The following is a 24,687-nucleotide window of genomic DNA, read 5'->3' as shown; positions in this document are numbered from 1 at the left end:
ATTCAGCATTAATATGATTATGCTGGCCTATGTTAAAGGGCTGTGGTAAGGAATACTGACATAAATAAATTATGTATGTGAAGCATTATGGGAAACTAGAAAACCCACATGATGATGATGATGAATATACCTGAAAGGCCCCTCCTTCACTATGGCCCCTCCCAGGTTTTAAGGTTTGCAGAAGGAGCCCTCTTGGTAGTTCTGCTGCCCTCAAAGAATCAATGGTTGGTCACCTGGGGGAGGACATTTTCTGTGGTGGCTCATAGGTTGTGGAATTCCCTCCCAACAGAGGTGTGCATGGCACCTTCATTATATAGTTTCTAGCATATGCTGAAGATGCACCTCTTCACTTTGGCCTTTGACACCTGAGATATGTGTTTTCAGGACCCACCCTATTCCAGTGACTGTAATTTGTTTTAACTTCTTAATATTGAATTTTGAATTGTTTTATCCTTATTGCACCTGCTGGGGAAAGGTGGGTAATAAATTAATGTAATCACCATCATCATCGAAAAGGAAAAGGAGAAGGCCAAATTCCCGTGTGGCAAGTGCATTCCCTTCAGTCACAACTTTTGTGTGGGAGGAATTTAGCTTAAAACTGGTGACTTTAGTAGAGAAATGCCACATTTGGATAAATCTTTTTAAAAACTGGAAATTCCTGTACATATAGCACATTTGCATTGAGGCCAATTACATTTTAGGCTAGCTTAAAAATAGTTCCCTATTAAGAACAGTTTTCTTGTTCATGAAAATGACTAGCGACAGAACAAAAAACCAGCAGTGTAATTATCAACTTATATACAAATGCTTTTCTGCTACTGCTAGTCTATTAGTTCTTTATTCTCACATACCATTTCTCACACTCGTCTTTGGGTTCATATGTGGGTATAATCCATCCAACTGGGTAGTAAGTGTCATCATAATAGCAGCCACACAAATCCTCTGTCACACATCTATTAAACTCTTCATGGTATATCGGGGTCTCTGAAGGACATCGTGGGTAGCAACCTAGCACCCACAAAGACACAATTTGTAAAATTACATGTAGGCAATATACTTAACATAACAGCAACATTTGCATGAGGCACGGATAGCCAATGTGGTGCCTTCCAGATGTTGCAGAACTACAGCCATCCCTAATCATTGACCATGCTGGCTGGGGAGTCCAACAAGATCTGGAGGGCCATTGGTTCTCCATCCCTGACATGCCCAAGGCTCTCAGTCTGCGCAGACAACTTGGATGTGACTCTGTAAGCTGTAAACATTTTCTACCAAACCTGTATGCAAACAGTTTCCAAGAGGTTAATGCATTAATTAGGGGGTGGGAAGTGGTAGAGGTTACTATAACCCATTAGATGAAATTAGGGCTTTGCACAGCCCCCCCCATCTGCCCCATCACTCCAATCTGGAGGGGCACAAAGCCAACCTGCCCTGGGTCAACCCCAGGGGCCACTCACCTTGCCTCAGAGCCAGTCCCAAATAAGTTTAAGGGCAGGGCTAATGTTTATTTAGGGTTAAAAAAAACCCTAATTAAACATGTCCAGGAGGGGGCAGAGGAAGGAGACGTGGGGATCAATTCTGTGAGGTGCTGTTTTGCAAGCAGGTTTCCTTCAAGAAAGCTACTTGCAAACTAGCACCCACACCCTGCAGGATTGTTGCTTTCGCTTGTCAGCTGTTGAATGGAGGCACCGATCCTGCACGGTCCTGCCTTGCAAGCAACTTACCTGGAGGATAGTCAGTTGCAAACTAGCATCTGCACCCTGCAGGATTGCTGCCTCTGCTCATTCAGCTGATGAGCTGAAGCAGTGCCCCTGTGGGGCTGTGCTCAGGCAGGAAGGAGAGCCATGGCATTGGGACTTCCCACCTAATGCCTGCCTCTTCTTTCTGCCTGATTCCCCACCCCCTGACAGCCCCCAATCTGACCCATAGCAATCTGTGGCTATCTGAACCTGACTCAGCCAAGGCCCCAAAACATCCTAATGAGCCCAATTTGGCTTGGGCCTTGGTCACATCTAGCGCACAGCCCTAGATGAAATGTATTCCAAACTGCATTAACAAATATTTCTTGAAGAGCAAAAGCTACCATTAACTGGCAGTTTCATACCTTCCAAGTGTGGCACTGAAAAGTTGGTGCTAATGTGATTAAGGATCTTGCATGTTACAATGTCACTTCCGCAAGGCTCATAGTGCCATTCACATACATCCGTAGGATTCCAGTAGTCACAAAAGATTGCTAACAGAAGAAATAATAGTCATCAGAAAACAAACAGCAGAAGTTCCCTCATATGACGGTTGTGCATATGTTCCCTATTCTGGGACCATCGCTATCACCAATGTAACTAGAATTTCAATTCACCCTGGTTTAACATGGAACATATTCTGATATGAAACTATAGTCTTATTTGGCTATTCCCCTTTATGTGATTGTAATTAGATGGAACAGGACGTCCCCTCCCCCAATCCTGGTCACATGCCATCCATGAATTGGGAGGAGTGCCTGTAAAGGGGAGCCTATTGTACACAAGTAAGTTTTCCCTGTGATTGGGAGCCTTGTGTGATCAGGGTTCACAATCACAAGGAAGTCCTACGTGCATATACCAGGACATCCTTTAAAGATATTCCCACACAATGGGGGGAGGGAGAGCAAAAGTGGCCAGAGCCCTGCTGTTCCCCTCTAAATGTGTAATTCCCACCTACATTTTATTTTGAAGGCACAACTAGATAACATCATAAAAGAGCTCTTATTCAAGGCCTGTGGATATCACATGAAAAGGGTGAGACGGGGAGCACTGGTACATCTCTAAATATATAGGACTGGGATTAGGGTGATTAAATACTAGTGCATCTAACACTGCGGTAGTTTTAAGCCTCTGTTTCTGGCCCATCCTCTCTTTGGGTATTTTATGCATATACGAGAACTAATTTATCTTGAATACTCACGGCAAATGTCAGGAGTCCTCCAGTAGACGCAAGCTCCAGCTTTGATGCATTCTTGTGCATAGGCAGCAACTGCAGTGCAGAAGCACTCACAGTCCCCACCAGAGTCACAGGCACAAGCGTCGTGCACACAAGCTTCATAGAATTGATCTGGGGCCACCTATTAGGAAGTCACAAAATCACAGAGCCGAGATATTTCAATGGATCATCTATTTAAACTCTGTCACTCTAAATGGAATACTTAACCCATAACAGTTTTTTTATCATGATTCCCCATAGTTGCCAGTGAACTTTGATGTTGTTGTGCATGTTCATGGCACACTCAGGGCACAGTAATATCCATCCCATTACAGATTGCAACACATGAAGGCATCAAGGACCTATATCATATTTTACTCCCTTGAGTTCTTTGATCAGTTCTTATTTCAGACAGAAGTCTTTTAGGCTAGTAACATTCTGTATATCATAAGTAATATATTTGCTTTTCAGTGAAGAGAATTCTGATGACTTCATCTCTTTTTCATTTCAAGCAAAACAGAGCACTTGCAGAGAGTTCTGGAGAGGGTGAAAATAGGGAAATGGGAGCTCCACACCCAGCCAAGTACCAAGAACTCAAGACATGTCCGATCATAACATCTCCTTCTCTTTGCCCACAGTGGCCACATAGGCCAAGTCCCATTTTCCTTGGTTAAACGATCTTTGCAGCTTTGTTGTTCTTATTATGTGCCTTCAACTTGACTACGACTTATGGTGACCCTATGAATCTTTTTTTCGATATATTCATAGGGTTTTCGTGGTAAGAGGTATTCAGAGGCGGTTTACCATTGCCTTCCTCTAAGCCTTCGGCACCCGGTATTCTCAGCTGGTCTCCCATCCAAGTACTAACCAGGCTGACCCTGCTTAGCTTCCAAGATCAGACGAGATTGGGTGTGTTCAGGGTAGTATGGGCATAGTCTTTGCAGCTAGTGATCCCTAATCCAAAGAACACCTCCAACAGACAATGTTAGAAATCATCTGCAGGATATTGTAGATTCATATGATTTGATGTGGTAAGACTTTTAGGCCCATCGCACTACGGATGATCCCCTATGATTGCCTGAATGTTGCTGTACATGTTTATGACAAAATCCATTATGAAAGATACATGAGTGGGGAGGATTCACATGTAATATAAGAAAATACTGCATAAAATGGCACCCCAGGTCCCACTGAAATAGTGAATAATAAATGGATTTAAGTTAGGCTGCAATCCTAACCCCACTTACCTGGGAATAAGCCCTGCTGAATTCAACAGAACTTATTTCTGTGTTGACATGGTTAGGATTGCATTGTTAGTGACTAACCTGCTGTCCTATTGATTGCAAGGGACTTCAGTGCAACTAACTTCCTTTGGATTGGGATCATAGTCTGTTGGGAAAGGGGATGTTTTATGATGTCTATGAAAGCACTGACTTTTTTTCCTTGTGCGTATTGTTTGTTCCATACTTTAGAGGAATCAATCTTTTAGTGTGGCAGCAGCTATTCTTTGGAACTTGCCGCTAATAATATTGACAGACGTCTTTGTTGTACTGGTTTCAATGCCTGCTGAAAACCGTTTTTGTTTAGGCAAGCCTACCCCAGCATGTAATTTTATTATGTACATTTCTTTTTAAAATCTGTTGATTTCATCTATAGTTTGATAATTGTATTTTGTCTGCAGTTTCCATAGCTATTTTTAAGAAGATATTGATTATCCACTTAATTGATTGTGTTATTTTATGTAAACTGCTTAGTGATGCATTTATTTTGATCAAACAATATAAAATAAAAAAATTAAAATTGTCCATATGCTCTTGTATGGCAATTGCTTCTTTTTCTTCAAGGCTACTGTAGCAAAGCACTGCCGAGTAACTAAGCAACAATACTAACCTTATTATGACATTCTGTAAAAACAACACTTTTGATGAGGCTGCACTCTTTCTCTGCCCAGGATTTCCGATGAGGTTTCACATCACAGGGTTCAATGTCTACATCCACATCAGGGCATGCGCTATCCTTTTTCCATGAATTTCCAAATGCCAGTGCACTGCTTACTTGGACCATGTCCCTTGCTGTGAAGTCATTACTGGACTTGTCATCAAAGTTGCCACATAAGCCACAGACGTTTCCCTTAAAAGAGAAACAGGTAATACATCAGAGCTGAAAAGTATTTACAATGCCTAAAAGCTAGGAGAAATGTGTATACATCTCCCCAAATTGATTTGGGTGGGTTTATTCTAGTTTTACCAACTACAGATACTGGGGTGGAGGGGAGGGTGCAAGGTTAATATTTAGGAAACAAAGAGCACAATCCAGAGGTGGTAGTTGAGAAAGAGCGGCACTGTGCACTTGGACTCCCGGCAAAAGAGCACTGCTGTTTACCAGGGGAAGAGGGGAGGGATGAGCTAGCAGGAAGATTGGCACTGTGTGAGTGCATATATGAGGCCAGTCTGGTACTCCTGCCAATGCACCTGCACAATGTCAGCCTTCTCACTGCCTTTGCCCTCCTGGTACATAGTTGTGGCTTCAATGCAGAAAGGCCAGGTGTTCAGCGCCAGTCCATCACACCAACAGCTCCTGGCAGAGTCTAGCCTGTGTCCTGCATGCACTGGTGCATGGGTCAGCCCTTGGGAGAGCACAGCTATTCATGTGTGGTAAGAGAGCTAACAAGTAGTGCTCAAAGTCGAGGAAGATGTCATGGAAGTGGGATGGTTTCATTTCTATTTAAGCTGGACTCAGTTCAGCCTGTGGTCTATTCACCATCTTTATAGCTGCACAAAATAGTTGCTACGAAGCTTGAATTAGTACATTCATACTTTGAACTAATTGTAGCAAGCTATCAAATATTATCATGAAAAGAACGGAGTTTACTATAATCAAAATCAAAATAATCAGTGAACGTGGCCTAATACTAGGCATGAAAGGTTTCCAGATATTCTTATTGTGCAGTGAGAATATCTGACCTCATCCTGTCCCACTACTAACATGGGAAGAGAGTTGGTAGTAAGAGAATCCCATGGAGAGACTGGATTTCCCCCTTAATTTCTTATTTTTATACACTTATTTATATGGCGTGTGTCATCTTCACTGCAGTAACTTAATACAAGCGGGGCCTGCAACAATATGTTGCAGTGTGGAGTGCATCTGTTGCAGCCAGAGCCTGGAAAAGTTACATTTTTGAACTACAACTCCCATCAGCCCCAGCCAGCTTGGCCACTGGATTGGGCTGATGGGAGCTGTAGTTCAAAAAAGTAACTTTTCCAAGCTCTGGTTTCAGCTTCTGTTCAATTCCCACCTGTTTGTCAGCATTCCCCTTAGCCCTCTTTGGACTGTTTCTTGGGCTTTGGGGGTCCCCCAAGCCTGCTCATACCTCCCTCTTGTGCATGAATGTATAGGTTACATATGTACTCTCCATTCCACCACCACCTGCCCCTAGTTTTCTGTCCTCCGTGAGCAATCAGTCAGCATTCTATGGTGACTCCACACTTCAGTCTTCATTGGGACATTTTTGGGTTATACACACAGAGACACACACACAGAGTTTTGTTGTTGTTATTTCTGCAAACCTTGGGATTCCTCTGAGCCTGCTGATACCATTCTCTTATGAGTAGATAGTGCCATTTTGGCAAAATAAATATTGACACTCAAATAATTTTCATTCATACATTCATTCATTCATATCCTGCCCTTCCTCCCATTAGGAGCCCAGGGCAGCAAACAAAAACACTAAAAACACTCTAAAGCATCTTTAAAAACAGACCAAAATATATTAAAGCAAATCATATTTAAAAACATATTTTTAAAATGTTTCAAAAAGTCTTAAAAACCAATTCCAACACAGACACAGACTGGATAAGGTCTCTACATAAGAGGCTTGTTGAAAGAGGAAGGTCTTCAGTATACATAAAGAGTAGTATACATAGTGTTAATCAACATATTGCCATAAAATACAACACATACTGGCACCCAGTGCAGAATCTAACAATGCATTAAGGCATACCTGCTTCAGCCAGCAATAAAAGGTCACCTTCTTTGTTGCATTTGTCTATTAATAGAAGACTTTCCATGACATTATACAAAGACATTGCAGAATCACTCACTTTATGATAGGGTGCCAGCTTGATGAAAATAGTAGTCTTCTTGTCCCAGATGAGAATAACACCATTACTGGCTTCAATTACAATGTACAGCCCAACTGGCTCACGAATCCAAAAAGTCACAGAGCTACTAGTATTCCGCTCAATTTTTTCTATGTGTTTATCTTCCAGCTTTAGTTCAGTGCTCTGAAAGGCAGATGTGTAACAGAGGCTTTATAATAAAAGCAGATATTAACATGTTAAGCTGATACTCCTAAGTCAGCTCATCTAATATCAGACTAGCTCTTTTAGAAGTAAAAAAGCCTGGTTTGAATAAGAACTCAAAGGTTTTCCTAACTGCCCCCCCTTCTGCAACCTGTTTTGATTCTTTACAGGCGCAGACCAAACCCATTTCAGGCCTCTTCTCTTCTATGCTCATACATACCCCTAGAAAAAATTTAATAGCCTTTGAGCAGGTGACTCCAGTGGTTCCACATGGGACATTCTCTGTGATGACACTAAATGTTCCCTCTGATTCTCTGTTTCCACAGTAATCCTGGAGAAAGGTGGCAGAGAGAGAGAGATGAACAACACTCAGAAAAACTAAAACAAAATACTTTGATTTTAATCTGTTTGAAAAGCCACTAAAGCTGCACTGAATATTTGTGTTAATAGCAAACCTAATATATTTCATGTTTAACAATCATCTATGATTCATGGGGCAATTGGGTCCAATTACATTTGCTGAACACAACAACTGGGTGACCTGGACATAATTAGTTTTAAAAACTAGCAGATTCTGTTTGGGTGATTGTTACTGTGATAAGCATGGGGGAGAAACTTGGTTCAGTTCACATTTTAATGTAAATCTGCTCTGGAGATTTTGGGAAAACCCCAGAATAGATGGGGGGGGTAGCAGGGAGAGGAGAGGCAGGAAAAGTTCCATTGCGCCGTCGCAGTCAGATGTCCTTGCATTAATGGAACCATATTGTTGAATTCCATCCTTAGAAATGATCTTAAGAATGCTATTTGCTACTCCACCAGGTAAGGCAATTTCCTAAGATGAGATTTTGAGGAGTGCTTGAGCAGCTATATAGACCAGCATCATAAAAATAATTCAGAATACTATGCAACTGCATAACTGTAGCTGAATATTACCTGGGTAGCCACATATTCACAAGTACCATCAAAGTCATAGAATTTTCCATCAAAGGTGATGAAATGGCCACTCCCATAAATGATGCATGTGCCAAAGCACAAATTGTTGGTGCAATTCCAGCTTCCTCTTTGGCAAGTACTAGGGGGTGCAAAAAAGAAAGAAATTGTGAAAGGCCTAAGCTCTGTGTCTGTGGGCTTCATTCAACAAAATAGTTGCCCTAGGGCAAGAATTACTGCTAGTGCAATGGGTTCCCCCCTCTCCTTCCCCCTGCACATCCCACACCATCCCTAAATCTGCTCTGGAGGGTTGAGGAAAAACCCAGAACAGAAATTATGGGGTGCTCGGGGTGGGGTGAGAAAAGGAGGAGCCTTTCACTGTGCAAGGAGAAATCCTTGTACTAACACAACGTTGACCTTAGCACTATATTGAATACAATGTACTACATTGTTTTTGAAGTGCTGGGCAAATGAGGTAGCTAAGAAAACATGTAGTCCACCACATATACAATACTCTGTTCCATAGTAATGCATTCATACACTGATATGACTACGACAGGTAACAGTAAAGATGATCCTACCATGTGTTGCAGTCCACTTTAACTGTTTGTCCAGGGGAATAAAAGTCTTTGTTATGAATGCATGGGCAGTCCTCTTCTTCAACACATCCCCCTCTGCCATCATCAATCAATCCATTGGGGCACACACAACCTGAGATACACTCTGTCTGGAACTATGAGGAGGAACAAGAATAACATTATGTTCATATTTCATGATAAGGTCACTCAGAAGTCACATGCCTTGGATTTGATGACTTCATAAAGCCAAATCAGACTCAGATTCACAATTCAAGGTTTATCAAATTGTTACTGGCAAAGTGAAGTAAGGATTCAATTAAATTTGTGTGCGTGTTTAAAGCAAAGTTGGGCTGTAAAACAGGAGGGTCCTATTCGAGACTTTCAGAGGTGGATGACTTCAATAAATGTTCCAGGGGTAGTTTTGTCTTTAAATGTAAGAAGGACAAGGGTGTTGTTATTTTTCATTTAACAATAAATGACACCCCACTCGTCGCACAGCTGATGGGCGGGGCATAATTGCAGATGGGGGTGAAGCAGTTGCCCCCATCTCAAAAGAGGGCAGAGTTGTGCGTCATGCCTATGACGCAAGCGCGACTTGGTGAAGGGAGGGGGTGGAGGCTGGAGAGCTTATTTAAGCCCAGCAGCCCCTCCTACCTTCCTCTTTTCGTCGCAATGGACAGCAAGGGACGTTTCGCAGAGACGACGAGAGCGGCGGCCATTTGCATCGCCGCATGTTCGGCACCATTTTAAGGCGCTTGGTGGTGGCGAAGTCGGCCTCATTTTTAGGCTGAGGCCTTTGAGTGTGGGCTCTTTCAGCCCTCAGATCTCCCTGGACGGGGAAGATTACAGCGGCGGTCGGCTGGTGTAGCAGCCCGCGTCACAGGGGACTGCCCAGCCTGACTGTTTGACTACCCCTCCCTTGGCTGGTGGGGGGGAGGAGGTTTTCCTAGGCCTCCGGCTGCACTGCCTCCTGGTGGCTGCTGCAGCCGTTTGAGTGTGGTTTAAGCAAGAGCCAGTTTAAGCAAGATTTCATTCACTAAGTTCCTGATATTCCCTTTTATTGTGAAGTCATAATCATATTGATACTCGGGGCCTATTATATTTGGCAAGGGATTCATTGGTACTACCATTAACAATATTAATAATAATTCCAAATATTATTGTTGACTGATATAATTGTACCTGAGTATTTTCGATGTAATGCCATCAAAAAAGGGAAAAGGGGGTGCAAAAGGTAAAGGGAAGGCTTGTCAGCCTCCACAAAAGCGCCCCCTCCTGCCACCTGGCTCTTCGGATGACGATGAGGCCCCCCCTTGGGCAGCTATTTTGGCTCACCTGGAGGCTTTAGAGCGGGGGAGGAGGGTTTCACCCACTCCTGGGATACCCACAAGGGGGTTGGTGGTGGCTCCTCCCCGAGAACCTGAAGCCACAGCTGGACCCTCTGCCGGGGTTATGGATGGGCAGTGACGCACCATGGCTAAGTCTTGGGGTGTGTCAAGCTCGGGGCATCAGGCTACTAATGCTGATGTGCTTGCGTTGATTTTAGCACAACTGGATGCTCTGGAGACTCCCACTGAAACAAGCCAGATAGTGAGCGAAGGGCCAGCAGCTACTTTAACAGCAGCAGCAGCAGCAGGGACTATGTCACCTGCAGCAAGCAACAGCCAGGCTCCATGCGCTTCTGGGCCACTGACGGGTGCAGGTGAGTCTGCCCAGCCTGCTCAGTCTGCTGGGGGGTTAACCTGGGGGTTGAGGCCGTGGGGTCCATGTGCTAGCACTCAGCTGACAGTATCATCTACTCCAGGTGGACCATCCCAGCCACCGCTCCAGGCTGCATGCAACCAAATCTGGCAGCATGCCGGCACTGGACAAGTGCTGACATCAGCTATGTCAGCTGAGGGACTTGCACCCGCTGCCGCACTTGCTGGGGAACAGTTACAACCTACAGCAATGGCAAGTCTGGGTGCTCCGTCTGACCCTTTGGGGTCTGTGGCTGCTAATGCCATCCCGTTTGGGGACACATCAGTCACTTTAGGTTTTCACTTGCTCCTTTCTACGAAAGAAAAAATTTGGCAAGGGGAGTACGTGGACCTGTTTTCCTTGTTATATAGGGAACTCCCCAAGAGAGATAGGGACAAAGATGCTGATGGCGATGCTGAGAAACCTAGGCGCCGGAGGGTTGGCCGTACCTGGGCCAACTGGCTGCCTGCATTTTTGATATATGCTGGAGTGCTGATGGAAAGGCAGCCCCACAGGGGGCTGTCTCTCTTGAAGTACTTGGACATCATATATCGCGGTTATGTAGAGTTCTCAGGGATGGCCTTGCTGTCTTACGATGAGGTCTTTCGTATGCGGGTGGCATGCAACAGGTCCCTACGGTGGGACAAAAAAGAACCTGAACTATGGCTGCAGTTTATGGCTGCTGCCAGGGCTATGACTGGGGATAGGTGTGACAGTGGGCATCTTCTCAGCAGACAGCCGGCTGCTACCCTTCCCCACACTAATGCGGGGCAGGGGGTTCAACCACGGCAGTTGTGCTGGGAATTTAATGCCCGGGGGGTATGCGCACGCACTCCCTGTCATTATCGACATGACTGTGCCGTTTGTGGAGCTGCGCACCCTTCCAATGCCTGCCCCAGGCATAGATTCTACAGGGGTGGGGGTAGGGATCAACAAGGGGGCAGAAAGCAGCCCCCACCTGGAGTTGCTCCAGGAAAAGGGCCCCTCCCCAATTAAGCTGCATGTACTGCGGACCTTACTTGCCGGTTACCCGGCAGTGGGGGATGCCAGTTTTTTATTACAGGGGTTTTTGTCAGGCTTCCGCATTCCTTACGATGGCCCAAGAGTCGCCTTCATGTCCCGCAATTTAAAATCTCTCCTGGGCATGGAGGCACTTGTGCAAATGAAAATTAATAAAGAGGTACAGGCAGGGCGAGTACTTGGTCCATTCCATTCACCCCCCTTCCCTCACTTTAGGGTATCCCCATTAGGTTTAGTGCCTAAAAAAGCCCCAGGGGAATTTCGATTAATACACCACCTGTCATACCCACATGGATGGTTAATGATTTCATTCCCGACAGTCTATGCACAGTCTGTTACACCTCTTTCGATGCTGTGATGCGCATGGTGCACGCTTGTGGCCCAGGTGCGTGCATGGGCAAATGCGATATTAAATCCGCCTTCTGGCTTTTACCCATCCACCCCGCAGACTTTGGACTGCTGGGTTTTAATTTTGATGATAAATTTTACATGGATCGAGCATTGCCTATAGGGTGCTCTATCTCGTGCGCTGTTTTTGAACGTTTTAGCACCTTTTTAGAACGGGCTGTTAAAAGGCGGACTGGGCTAGATTCGGTGGTGCATTACTTAGATGATTTTTATTTGCGGGGAGCGTTGGCATGAGTGTTTGCCAACATTTAATGACACAGTTCCATGGCTTAACAGAAGAACTTGGGGTTCCCTTAGCCACGGAAAAGACGGAAGGTCCAGCAGCTGTTTTGTCCTTCTTGGGCATAGAAATTGACTCCAACAACCAATGCTGCAAGCTGCCCCATGAGAAACTTCTTATTCTATATAGGAAGATCTCAGAAGTCTCAGGTGCCCAGAAGGTTTTTCTCTCCACCCTTCAAGAGTTAGCTGGGCACCTTAATTTTGCATGCCGGGTCATAGCACCTGGCAGAGCATTCTTAAGACGAGTCTATGATGCCATGGTGGGGCTTTCGCGGCCCCACCATAGGTTTTGGGTTACAGCTGCATTACGCGCTGACCTGACTGTGTGGTCCTCCTTCTTACAGGACTTTAATGGGATATCCTTTTGGAGACAAGACCATCTATTAGAAGCTGAATTACAAGTGCAGTCTGATGCGTCTGGGGGTTATGGTTTTGGGGTAGTCTTTGGGTCTTCCTGGTGTAAGGGACAATGGCCACAGACATGGATGCAAGAAGGTCTAGTCAAGGATCTGACCTTTCTAGAATTCTTCCCAATAGTTGTGGCAGTCCATCTGTGGGCTGGGGAGTTGAAGAACTCTACCGTCCACTTTTGGTGTGATAACATGGCCACAGTCCAGGTTATCAATTCCCTTACGTCTAGGAACGCCAGGGTTATGGGTCTCATCCGTTCCTTCGTTCTCCAATGCCTGCGCTTTAATGTTTTGTTTCGGGCACGGCATGTTCCACGGCTGCTCCACGAGCTAGAGGGAGCCCCAGCTGACAAAGCGTCAAGGCGAGTTAAGCAGCAGAGCGAGTTCGGCAGCAGGGCGAGGAGGCCAGGGCCCCCCACTCTGCCCATCTGTTCCCTGACCTCAACTATACCGCAGTCTCCAACCCATTGACGTAATAAACCTTAAACAAAACTATGCAGGTAAGAAGCCAGCAGGGGTGTGGGGGCTTTCCAGTGTTTTGCACCGCCTGCAGCATGTACGACTATCTGCCTGTTGGACAGAAGTCGTGGGTATGCTCTCGGTGCAATGAGCTCCTGGCTCTCCGGGAGCGACTTCATTTCCTTGAGGCCAAGGTGGCAGACCTGGAAAAGCTGAGAGAGGCAGAGAGGTGTGTGGAGGAGGCCTTCAGGGACGTTATAGCTGTGTCCCACTCCAACGATGATAGCTCTCCTGCTATCATGGAGAACGATGGTCTCGGGAAAGGAGAGCATCCAGCTGAGGAAGAGGGAAACGATCCCTTAGAAGGGACCAATTCCTTGGGGGATGAGCAGCTATCCTCTCGTGCCGAGGATATATCTCCAGGGGGTGGAGGGATCCTTGTAGTGGGTGATTCGATCATTAGGAACATAGACAGTGGGGTGTGTGATGGGCGTGTAGACTGCAAGGTGTTTTGCCTGCCTGGTGCGAAGGTTGCGGATATCGCTCGTCGTTTAGATAGTTTGGTAGACAGTGCTGGGAAGGAGTCAGTGGTCGTGGTGCACGTTGGCACCAACGACATGGGGAAATGCAGCCGTGAGGTCCTGGAAGCAAAATTTAGGTTGCTAGGTAGGATGCTGAAAGCCAGGACCTCCAAGGTGGCTTTCTCTGAAATGCTACCAGTTCCACGCGCAGGACCAGCCAGACAGGCCCAGCTTCGCAGTCTCAATGCGTGGATGAGACGATGGTGTCAGGTGGAAGGGTTCGGATTTGTTAGGCACTGGGGAACATTCTGGGACAAGCCGGGCCTGTACAAAAGGGACGGGCTCCACTTGAACCAGAATGGAACCAGACTGCTGGCACTTAAAATTAAAAAGGTAGCAGAGCAGCTTTTAAACTGACTGAGGGGGGAAACCCGACAGGAGCTGAGAAAGGTCCGGTTCGGAATAAACCTCCCCCCTGGGATAAAAACCAAAGAAATGATGAAATTTTAAAAGGGGTAGGCCTAGAAGTAGGCATTGTGAGAGCAGGGGCACAGGATATAAATTCAGAAGAGTAAAATTACCACAGGCCTAACCACAAGTGCCAAAGACACTTGAAGAGAGACACTGCTTACAAGTGCCTGTACGCTAATGCTAGGAGCCTCCGAACCAAGATGGGAGAACTGGAGTGCTTGGTCTTAGAGAAGAGCATTGATATAGTGAGCATAACCGAGACCTGGTGGAATGGAGAAAACCAGTGGGATACGGTTATCCCTGGATATAAACTATATCGGAAGGACAGGGAAGGACGTATTGGTGGCGGAGTCGCTCTATACGTGAAAGAAGGCATTGAATCCAGCAAGCTCGAAACCCCAAAAGAGGCAGACTCCTCCACAGAATCGTTGTGGGTGGTGATACCGTGCCCCAGGAGGGACTTAATACTGGGAACGATCTATCGTCCCCCTGATCAAAATGCTCAGGGAGACCTTGAGATGAGATATGAAATTGAGGAAGCATCCAAACTAGGAAATGTGGTAGTAATGGGTGACTTCAACTACCCGGACATAGACTGGCTGCATATGTGTTCCAGTCATGACAAAGAAGCAAAGTTTCTAGATATTCTAAATGACTATTCCCTAGACCAGTTGGTCATGGAACCGACCAGAGGGACGGCAACCCTGGACTTAATCCTCAGTGGGGACCGGGACCTGGTGCGAGATGTAAGTGTTGTTGAACCGATTGGGAGCAGTGACCACAGTGCTATTAAATTAAACATACATGTAACTGGCCAATTGCCAAGAAAATCCAACACGGTCACATTTGACTTCAAAAGAGGAAACTTCACAAAAATGAGGGCATTGGTAAAAAGAAAGCTGAAAAACAAAGTCCAGAGGGTCACATCACTCGAAAATGCTTGGAAGTTGTTTAAAAACACTATATTAGAAGCTCAACTGGAGTGCATACCGCAGATCAGAAAAGGTACCGCCAGGGCCAAGAAGATGCCAGCATGGTTAACGAGCAAAGTCAAGGAAGCTCTTAGAGGCAAAAAGTCTTCCTTCAGAAAATGGAAGTCTTGTCCGAATGAAGAAAATAAAAAAGAACACAAAGTCTGGCAAAAGAAATGCAAGAAGACAATAAGGGATGCTAAAAAAGAATTTGAGGAGCACATTGCTAAGAACATAAAAACCAACAACAAAAAATTCTATAAATACATTCAAAGCAGGAGACCATCTAGGGAGACAATTGGACCCTTGGATGATAAGGGAGTCAAAGGTGTACTAAAGAACGATAAGGAGATTGCAGAGAAGCTAAATAAATTCTTTGCATCTGTCTTCACAGTGGAAGATATAGGGCAGATCCCTGAACCTGAACTAATATTTGCAGGAAGGGATTCTGAGGAACTAAGACAAATAGTGGTAACGAGAGAGGAAGTTCTAAGCTTAATGGACAATATAAAAACTGACAAATCACCGGGCCCGGATGGCATCCACCCGAGAGTTCTCAAAGAACTCAAAGGTGAAATTGCTGATCTGCTAACTAAAATATGTAACTTGTCCCTTGGGTCCTCCTCCGTGCCTGAGGACTGGAAAGTGGCAAATGTAACGCCAATCTTCAAAAAGGGATCCAGAGGGGATCCCGGAAATTACAGGCCAGTTAGCTTAACTTCTGTCCCTGGAAAACTGGTAGAAAGTATTATTAAAGCTAGATTAACTAAGCACATAGAAGAACAAGCCTTGCTGAAGCAGAGCCAGCATGGCTTCTGCAAGGGAAGGTCCTGTCTCAGTAACCTATTAGAATTCTTTGAGAGTGTCAACAAGCATATAGATAGAGGTGATCCAGTGGACATAGTGTACTTAGACTTTCAAAAAGCGTTTGACAAGGTACCTCACCAAAGGCTTCTGAGGAAGCTTAGCAGTCATGGAATAAGAGGAGAGGTCCTCTTGTGGATAAGAAATTGGTTAAGAAGCAGAAAGCAGAGAGTAGGAATAAACGGACAGTTCTCCCAATGGAGGGCTGTAGAAAGTGGAGTCCCTCAAGGATCGGTATTGGGACCTGTACTTTTCAACTTCTTCATTAATGACCTAGAATTAGGAGTGAGCAGTGAAGTGGCCAAGTTTGCTGATGACACTAAATTGTTCAGGGTTGTTAAAACAAAAAGGGATTGCGAAGAGCTCCAAAAAGACCTCTCCAAACTGAGTGAATGGGCGGAAAAATGGCAAATGCAATTCAATATAAACAAGTGTAAAATTATGCATATTGGAGCAAACAATCTTAATTTCACATATACGCTCATGGGGTCTGAACTGGCGGTGACCGACCAGGAGAGAGACCTCGGGGTTGTAGTGGACAGCACGATGAAAATGTCGACCCAGTGTGCGGCAGCTGTGAAAAAGGCAAATTCCATGCTAGCAATAATTAGGAAAGGTATTGAAAATAAAACAGCCGATATCATAATGCCGTTGTATAAATCTATGGTGCGGCCGCATTTGGAATACTGTGTACAGTTCTGGTCGCCTCATCTCAAAAAGGATATTCTAGAGTTGGAAAAGGTTCAGAAGAGGGCAACCAGAATGATCAAGGGGATGGAGCGACTCCCTTACGAGGAAAGGTTGCAGCATTTGGGGCTTTTTAGTTTAGAGAAAAGGCGGGTCAGAGGAGACATTATAGAAGTGTATAAAATTATGCATGGCATTGAGAAAGTGGATAGAGAAAAGTTCTTCTCCCTCTCTCATAATACTAGAACTCGTGGACATTCAAAGAAGCTGAATGTTGGAAGATTCAGGACAGACAAAAGGAAGTACTTCTTTACTCAGCGCATAGTTAAACTATGGAATTTGCTCCCACAAGATGCAGTAATGGCCACCAGCTTGGATGGCTTTAAAAGAAGATTAGACAAATTCATGGAGGACAGGGCTATCAATGGCTACTAGCCATGATGGCTGTGCTCTGCCACCCTAGTCAGAGGCAGCATGCTTCTGAAAACCAGTTGCCGGAAGCCTCAGGAGGGGAGAGTGTTCTTGCACTCGGGTCCTGCTTGCGGGCTTCCCCCAGGCACCTGGTTGGCCACTGTGAGAACAGGATGCTGGACTAGATGGGCCACTGGCCTGATCCAGCAGGCTCTTCTTATGTTCTTATGTTCTTATGTTCCTGGCATTAATAACGATGTTGCTGATGCTCTGTCACAGAATCAGATGGATCATTTCCGTCAGTTGGCACCGTGGGCCAGGGCTCAGCCGGAAGCATTGCCCCTTGCGATTTGGGAGATTGGAGAGCTGAATCGGAGAGGGCCATAAGCCTATCCATTGCCCCCAGCACGCTTGCCAGTTACCGGAGGGCAGGTAGGGCGATGCAAGAATTTTGGGCTGCCAAGGGCTATGCTCCAGAGTGGCCTAATCCGGTGAGTCACATCATGGAGTTCCTTGTGGACGGTAAGCAACGTGGCATGTCAGTTCATGCTCTTCAAGGTAAGCTGACAGGGCTTTCCTTCTTAGCAAAGGCTGGTGGCTTTTCGGATCATGCTGGGGACTTTAGGGTCCGTCGCATGTTGACAGGGTGGGCTCGCAACCAACCCGTCACACCGGATTCCCGTTGCCCTATTTCACCAGACATGTTATTGGGCATGGTTGAGCAATGGGAAGCAATTTGCTCCTCCAGCTATGAAATTAAGCTATTTCATGCGGTGGCCCTTACGCTGTTTTTCGGGGCTTTCAGGATTGGTGAGGTAGTGGCGTGTTCTAAGCGAGACATCTGGACGTGCCCTCCAGTTTGCAGATATCTCAATAGAAGGAGGTTGTGCCTGTATAGTCCTGAGAAGGTCTAAAACAGACCAAAAGTGTAAAGGACGACGCGTGCGTTTGGCCCCGGCTTCAATGCCTAACCTCTGCCCTGTCCGGGCCTTGCAAGCATATTTGAGAGATAGGGGGCCCGGTGCAGGATATTTATTCACCCATGCAAACCAGGAACCCCTTTCCATTTACCAGTTTTGGGTTTTAACAAAAAGGGCTTTACAGGGGATTGGCCACAACCCTGCACAATTCGGTACCCATTCCTTTCGAATTGGAGCTGCTTCTACAGCAGCAAGTTTTGGTTTTCCCCAAACACAGATACAGGCTGTTGGACGTTGGTCTTCTGGTGCTTTTAATTAATTAATTTATTTATTTTGTTGCATTTAAGGGCTATATTCGCCCTTTCTAGACGAATGGGGACTGCGGAAGCTTAACAATTGCATTTATGTTGACAGGTTGCTGGTCGGGAACGGAGCAGACACAAATCTTAATTTGCGGCCACAACATGGTATTCTGGGCAGCTCGAAGGGCAGCGAACTCGAGCGCCGGCTCACAGTTGGGCCTGAGCAGATGGGCAGCGATACAGTGGCTTGGCCGGTGAGGAATGCGTTGGGAGGGGCTCCTACCCACACTATTCCAGCAACACGCGATGCGGATTACTCCGCATGTATTGGTCATACACCTTGGTGGGAATGACCTTGGCTTTATGAAGGGTAAGGCCCTCATCTTTCAAGCATGTGCTGACATGCAGCTTATTAGGCAATGGTGGCCTGGCGTACATCTGATATGGTCAGACATGCTCCCGCGGAGGGAGTGGCGTGGCGTATGGGATCCAAGGGCTATAGATTGGGTGCGGAAGACAGTCAACCGACGGATTCGCTTGGCCCTTCTTCCACGTGGTGGGTTAACCATCCCACATCCATGCATTCGGCACTGGCAGGGTGAACTTTACAGGGCAGATGGCGTTCACCTGTCTGACACAAGTAACAATATATTTCTTGGGGACCTGCAGGGGTGTCTGCGAGAGGTGCTTCTCAGCAGTGGGGCAAAGGGGGACTAAATAGAGATTTGTCCCCCTTTTGTGGCGGGAAGGTGCGGGAAGGGAAATAGTTAAGGACATCTAGGTGGCTCCCTTAGGCACCTTTGGAGGTGATTGGCGGTTCCGGAGGCCTGTCCAGCAAGGCTTTGCGGCTCGAGGACAGGATATGGGCTGCCTCTGGGGCTAACTTATCTCATCTACCCAAGGGTTATGCAACCCTGGGTGGGGATGACGTGGGAAGGCCCCCCTACTCACCTACAAGGTGTGGCAGGGGTAAGGGGTAAGCAGATGGGCTTGCCATCGCCTCAGCAGGGACTGGTCACCCAAGAGCTGTATGGCAAGCTATTTGCTTAGAGATAGTCCCGCACCTAGATTTTCCCTCTGCAGGTCACTTTAAATTGGGTTTATACGTTGTAATTTAATAATGTGGCCCATGTTCAACCCAAGCTGAAGTGTCAGTGTCGTATTTCACCCTTCAACTGCAAATGATGCCCCGCTCATCACACAGCTGATGGGCGGGGCATAATTGCAGATGGGGGTGAAGCAGTTGCCCCCATCTCAAAAGAGGGCAGAGTCGCACGTCACGCCTATGACACGAGCGCGACTTGGTAAAGGGAGGGGGTGGAGGCTGGAGAGCTTATTTAAGCCCAGCAGCCCCTCCTACCTTCCTCTTTTCATCGCAACGCCCACCCCGCCCTCCCTCTTTTATGGTGTGCCTAGGAGTCACTTCGGGGCCGAGCAGGAATTTTTATCCTGCCCACCCTTGTTGGCGGGCAGGTTTTTTGCCTGCTCCACACTATGGGAGGGGGAGGGAATCGGGTTAGGGGGCGTTGTTGTTAATAGGTTGTTTTGGCTGATTTGGCGATTTATATATTGACAGTTAATGCCCGATGAGGCACTTTTGTATAGCGTTGGTGCGGGAAGGTGCGGGAAGGGAAATAGTTAAGGACAGCTAGGTGGCTCCCTTAGGCACCTTTGGAGGTGATTGGCGGTTCCGGAAGCCTGTCCAGCAAGGCTTTGCGGCTCGAGGACAGGATATGGGCTGCCTCTGGGGCTAACTTATCTCATCTACCCAAGGGTTATGCAACCCCGGGTGGGGATGACGTGGGAAGGCCCCCCTACTCACCTACAAGGTGTGGCAGGGGTAAGGGGTAAGCAGATGGGCTTGCCATTGCCTCAGCAGGGACTGGTTGCCCAAGAGCTGTATGGCAAGCTACTTGCTTAGAGATAGTCCCGCACCTAGATTTTCCCTCTGCAGGTCACTTTAAATTGGGTTTATACGTTGTAATTTAATAAAGTGGCCCATGTTCAACCCAAGTTGAAGTATCAGTGTCTTATTTCACCCTTCAACTGCAATTTGCTGCCACTTCAAACAATGGCTTGCCTGCTTTCAGCAATTTGGCCTTGTCTCTGGGACAGAATGTCCCTGGGAAAGATACTACATCATGACATAGCATCATTCCCAGGGGCATTCTTAACAGGCTGGTGGAGGAGGGAGTTGTAACCTTAGTTACCCACATGGAAGAAATGTTTTATTTTAAATGAAAGGAAAATGTTAATAATGTAAAAATAATCAGAGCCAATGAAGGAAAACTGGTGATATAAAAGTGCAAATATTTGTTTCTCCCAGTTGCAATCCTAATAACATTTATTAGGAAATATGCACTACAGTCTCAGTGGGATTTTCTAACCATAAGAGTTCCTTTGTGAATTACATCACTTGAGGAACAAGGGAACGGAGAAGCTGTGGTCAAAAATACAAGAGCATACCTGATCAGTACTCAGCATTTGGCAGCTAAGTTGTATTGGTGTTTGGGAAGACCAAGAGTCAATGTTGTTGCAGTCAAAATATGTCTTATTTGCTGAGCACTCTGTAAAATAAAATATAGAACACTGAGGACATTCTCTTGGATCCATTTTCTTAATCAGCAAGGAAAATCGAAAACCTGGCCAGAGGAAATCAGGTGATTCAGACAGTGGAGTAGCTGGCACTTACAAAGCCTTGAGATTCTCAACATATACACCATGCACTGGCTTCCAGTTGTTTTCCGGGCCCAATTCAAGGTGTTGGTATTAACCTTTAAATCCCTATATGGTCTCGGCCCAGTTTACCTGAAGGAACACCTCCAGTACCACCAATTAAGCCGCCTGACCAGATCAGCCATGCAGGGCCTTCTCTCAGTACCACCAACAAAAACAGCTAGGTTGGTGGGAACTAGGAAGAGGGCATTCTCAGTGGTGGCCCCCACTCTCTGGAACTCCCTCCCGTTCGATCTTCGACATGCTCCCTCCCTGGATGCATTTCGCCGAGCATTAAAACCTTGGCTTTTTGAACAGGACTTCGGGACCTCCGGGGTGGGCTAATCTTTATCAATATTACTGAATGCCCGTTGTTTATACACTGTTTTATGATGCTGTATTGTATTTGCTCTGTATTTTAAATTGTAATTTTACTGGAATTTTATTGTGTACGTCGCCTAGAGTGACTTCGGCCAGATAGGCGACACAAAAATTAAATTATTATTATTATTATTATGCACCAATGCATACATACAAAAGACAACTCTGGAAAAAAATCTTATGCTGCTCTGTGAGGCACCTTTCTCCTTTGAATTGTCACTCATATTAAATAGTGGATGCCATATTATTTGTAGTGAGTTCATCTACTGAACAGAGGAACAGCACCAGCCATATACCAAATTCTAGATTTAAAGGGCAAGTATTAGGCAGCCATTTTGTCTGTCTAATATGTAGTGTGTGGGTATGTGGCTAGGGAAGATGGGAAGGCCATTGCCAATATTCTCTGCAAGATCATGGAGTAGCATTCTATGTGCCTCTAAGAGAGATATGCTCCAGGCTTACAGGGAGAAAACATTTAGGAAGTAATTTAGGGTTCAAAATGTGGTACTCAAGTTTGGTTCTGGCTGAACTGAATTTCCAGTCTTTAACAGGTTCTTTAACTGATTCTATACTAATATTATCTATTTACTTGGTCTTTCACTGATTCTATATCTATATTATCTATTTCCCACTTATGTGGGTACAGTCTTTTACTAAATGGAATCATCTTAGTTTTAGCTTAAGTCAAGGTAAGAAAAAATCCTTTTTACAAAATAACCCAAGGTCTCTGAGAACCTACCATAGTAGTACCACAACAATATGGAAAGCTTTATTTATATAAAAATTAAACAAAAGGTCTAACAGACATCCCTGTCTTACACCCATTGAACTTAGAATCATGTTGGAAAGGTAGTCATTTAAGCCCACTCTAACTTTAAGACCAGTCTGTAAATAAATATATTTAACTAATATTAGGAGTCTCTTATCAATACTTGTATGAAGCAATTTAAAACAAATCAAATCAAAGACTGAGGATAAACCTACATATATATGTCAGGGAAAATTCTGGTATATTTTTAGGAAGAAGTAAACTTTAGCATAAGCCAGCTTCAAAAGGCTTTCTTAAGAACAACAACAAAATCATATAGAGGACAGTTCAAACTGGAAAAAGGCATAATATAACTTCAAATTTTACACTACCATGATCTGGTGGATCCACTGATACACAGTGAAATCTTCCATTTCTGCAAACACTAGAGAGAAATACACGGAAGAAAAATTTATATGCCAGATATTTGGGTTTTTCCAGTTAATTCCAATTTTTATAATGCTATGAATACAAACTAAAGATACACTGCAAAAACTTAAGAGTACCACTTCTCCTAGATATCTCTTGAACATGATGGGTGCTCTACTGACAATGCACAAAATAACATAAGAGCAAAATTGTTCAGTCACCAAAGGTAAGAGGTCAGTTTCTCAATAAGAATTATCAATATATTTCTAAATTTTTATTCTGAGACAAATTCTTTTGAGGGGAATATGGAAGAGCACTTTGGGAACCTTTGGATCATCCATTAAAGATAAACAGAGGAAAAAAGAGTATCATGTATACTCATGATGTTCCTGTTCATGTAATCTCAAGAATTAACACTGAAGCATTTCAATGCCTGATGAAAAACATAGATTTCTAAAGGATTTGAAACACTAGACACTCCAAAAAGCATTGTGTTGTTTATATCTCTAATGCTGATTTAGAAGAACCTTCTACTGAGTTATGCCAAATTATGATTGCTGAAGAGAATGCTCATACATTTATTTATTTATTTATTATTTTATTTATATCCTGCCCTTCCTCCCTGCAGGAGCTCAGGGTGGCATGCTCATGCTCCTACTCTGTCAACATAATAATACCAAGATTCTCCATCCTGTTTAATCTACCAACATTGTAGTGCAACACGAAAAGAGAGCAGTCTCTTGTACTATCGATCTCTCCACCTCATCAGAAAGAAAACAACAAATCATGGCATTAACATACCAGCGTCCCTCTTGTTTCATAACAACATCTCCAGGCCCCACATATGAACCTTTGTAATAACATGGGCACTGAGCAATTGGCACACAGATGCCTTTCTCCATCATGTAGGTATTCTCAGGGCAGCCACAGCCATCTACTGGAGTGAAGCCTCGCAAGCAATGCCTATTACCATAGGAAAGGGAACGGCAGGTATGCTGGCATGTGGTCACATTGTAACGGAAGACTTGGTTGGCTGGGCAAGAGGACACTTCTTTGTCTGAATGAACGGGAGAAAATGATAAATTAAAAACTCAAAGTGAACACAATATGCCCTGTTTGTTATTTCTAAAGTCAACCAACCATTTTGTGCTTGCTATCTGAACGTTATTTCTGATGCTTTCTATGAAGAAACGTTGATATGTTTGGGAGAACACGAAATATTTCTCAGGCAGCAATGAAGACAACAGAAGGGAGAAAAGTATTACTGTCTAGATGATAAAACAGCCATACATGAAATATCAGGAAGGAATAAATGACTTTCAGCTGTCTACGTTCCTTGGCATTGCCTCACATTGTACTATAGGCACCTCATTGTCCAAAATGTAATTCTAATTCATCTGAATTCATTGTGTTTGTCCTAGTGTATTCCTGTGTCAATGTAAACAACATATATGGGTGTTTCACCATCAATTCACCCAAATATTCTGCATGCTCCAAAAGCCATTTTGATAAATTATGTATACTATATTTGCTATTACCACATTCTAGTCTAAAAACATTACGGATAATGCACTGTTATCCAAAAGGGTTTTGTCCGTTTTGTTTAAGGTAGGGATGGGGATATAGACACTTACTGCAGACAATATCTCTCCAGCCCCACAACATGACCCCTTTGAAGGCACAGGCTCTGGCATAAGAGGATAGGGCAGCACACAAACATCCTTCATTGGCATTACAGTTACAGGTATCATACTTGCAACGCTAGGGAGAAAAATAACCAGTAAACTTTCAAGCACATTTACAGGAAGGTGAGTGAAGAACTAGCACCCAACAGCAGCAGTTGAGATGAAAGTAAAATGATAAATGGAGAGTTTTCCCTTTCAAGTGGCATTTGTGGACATTTAGAAGTCTCTATTTCCTTATTTTAAAAATGTGAGTAGTTGTTTCAAGATTGCCCCATCCTTTTGTCACATGCTAGAGTGCATTTCTCCCATTATTTGTTTATTTTTAAAAGCATTTAATGGGCTGCTCCCCCCACAGCAAGGTGATCCACTTAAAGCAGGCAGGGAACATTTTCAGCCCAAGGGCCTCATTCTCCTCTTGAGAACCACATTCCCCACCTTTGACCTAACGGAAGCCTTCCCTCTAATACACAGGAATTGGATATCTTACCTATGATTCTAG

General features: G+C 44.9%; 1 protein-coding gene and 1 pseudogene across 1 annotated transcript in view; both read right to left on the bottom strand.

Annotated features, from left to right (window-relative positions):
- Positions 1 to 24,687, bottom strand: part of MUC2 (mucin 2, oligomeric mucus/gel-forming) — a 98,083-nt gene that overhangs the window by 51,869 nt on the left and 21,527 nt on the right. Inside the window, exons 15-26 of the mRNA XM_061610096.1 lie at positions 24,138 to 24,264; positions 23,305 to 23,560; positions 22,492 to 22,519; positions 20,697 to 20,819; positions 8,768 to 8,919; positions 8,190 to 8,328; positions 7,477 to 7,587; positions 7,056 to 7,238; positions 4,846 to 5,085; positions 2,941 to 3,097; positions 2,105 to 2,233; positions 852 to 1,008 (exon numbers count right to left, since the gene is read on the bottom strand). Of these exons, the coding sequence (XP_061466080.1) occupies positions 852 to 1,008; positions 2,105 to 2,233; positions 2,941 to 3,097; positions 4,846 to 5,085; positions 7,056 to 7,238; positions 7,477 to 7,587; positions 8,190 to 8,328; positions 8,768 to 8,919; positions 20,697 to 20,819; positions 22,492 to 22,519; positions 23,305 to 23,560; positions 24,138 to 24,264 (1,802 nt within the window). The remainder of the gene's footprint in view (positions 1 to 851; positions 1,009 to 2,104; positions 2,234 to 2,940; positions 3,098 to 4,845; positions 5,086 to 7,055; positions 7,239 to 7,476; positions 7,588 to 8,189; positions 8,329 to 8,767; positions 8,920 to 20,696; positions 20,820 to 22,491; positions 22,520 to 23,304; positions 23,561 to 24,137; positions 24,265 to 24,687) is intronic.
- Positions 3,775 to 3,892, bottom strand: LOC133378515 (5S ribosomal RNA; annotated as a pseudogene).

Source organism: Rhineura floridana, chromosome 2 (genome assembly GCF_030035675.1).
Source record: "Rhineura floridana isolate rRhiFlo1 chromosome 2, rRhiFlo1.hap2, whole genome shotgun sequence".
In the NCBI taxonomy this organism is placed as follows: Eukaryota; Metazoa; Chordata; class Lepidosauria; order Squamata; family Rhineuridae; genus Rhineura; species Rhineura floridana.
The sequence above is the reverse complement of the archived record's forward strand: the minus strand, read 5'-3'. Positions and strand labels throughout refer to the sequence as shown.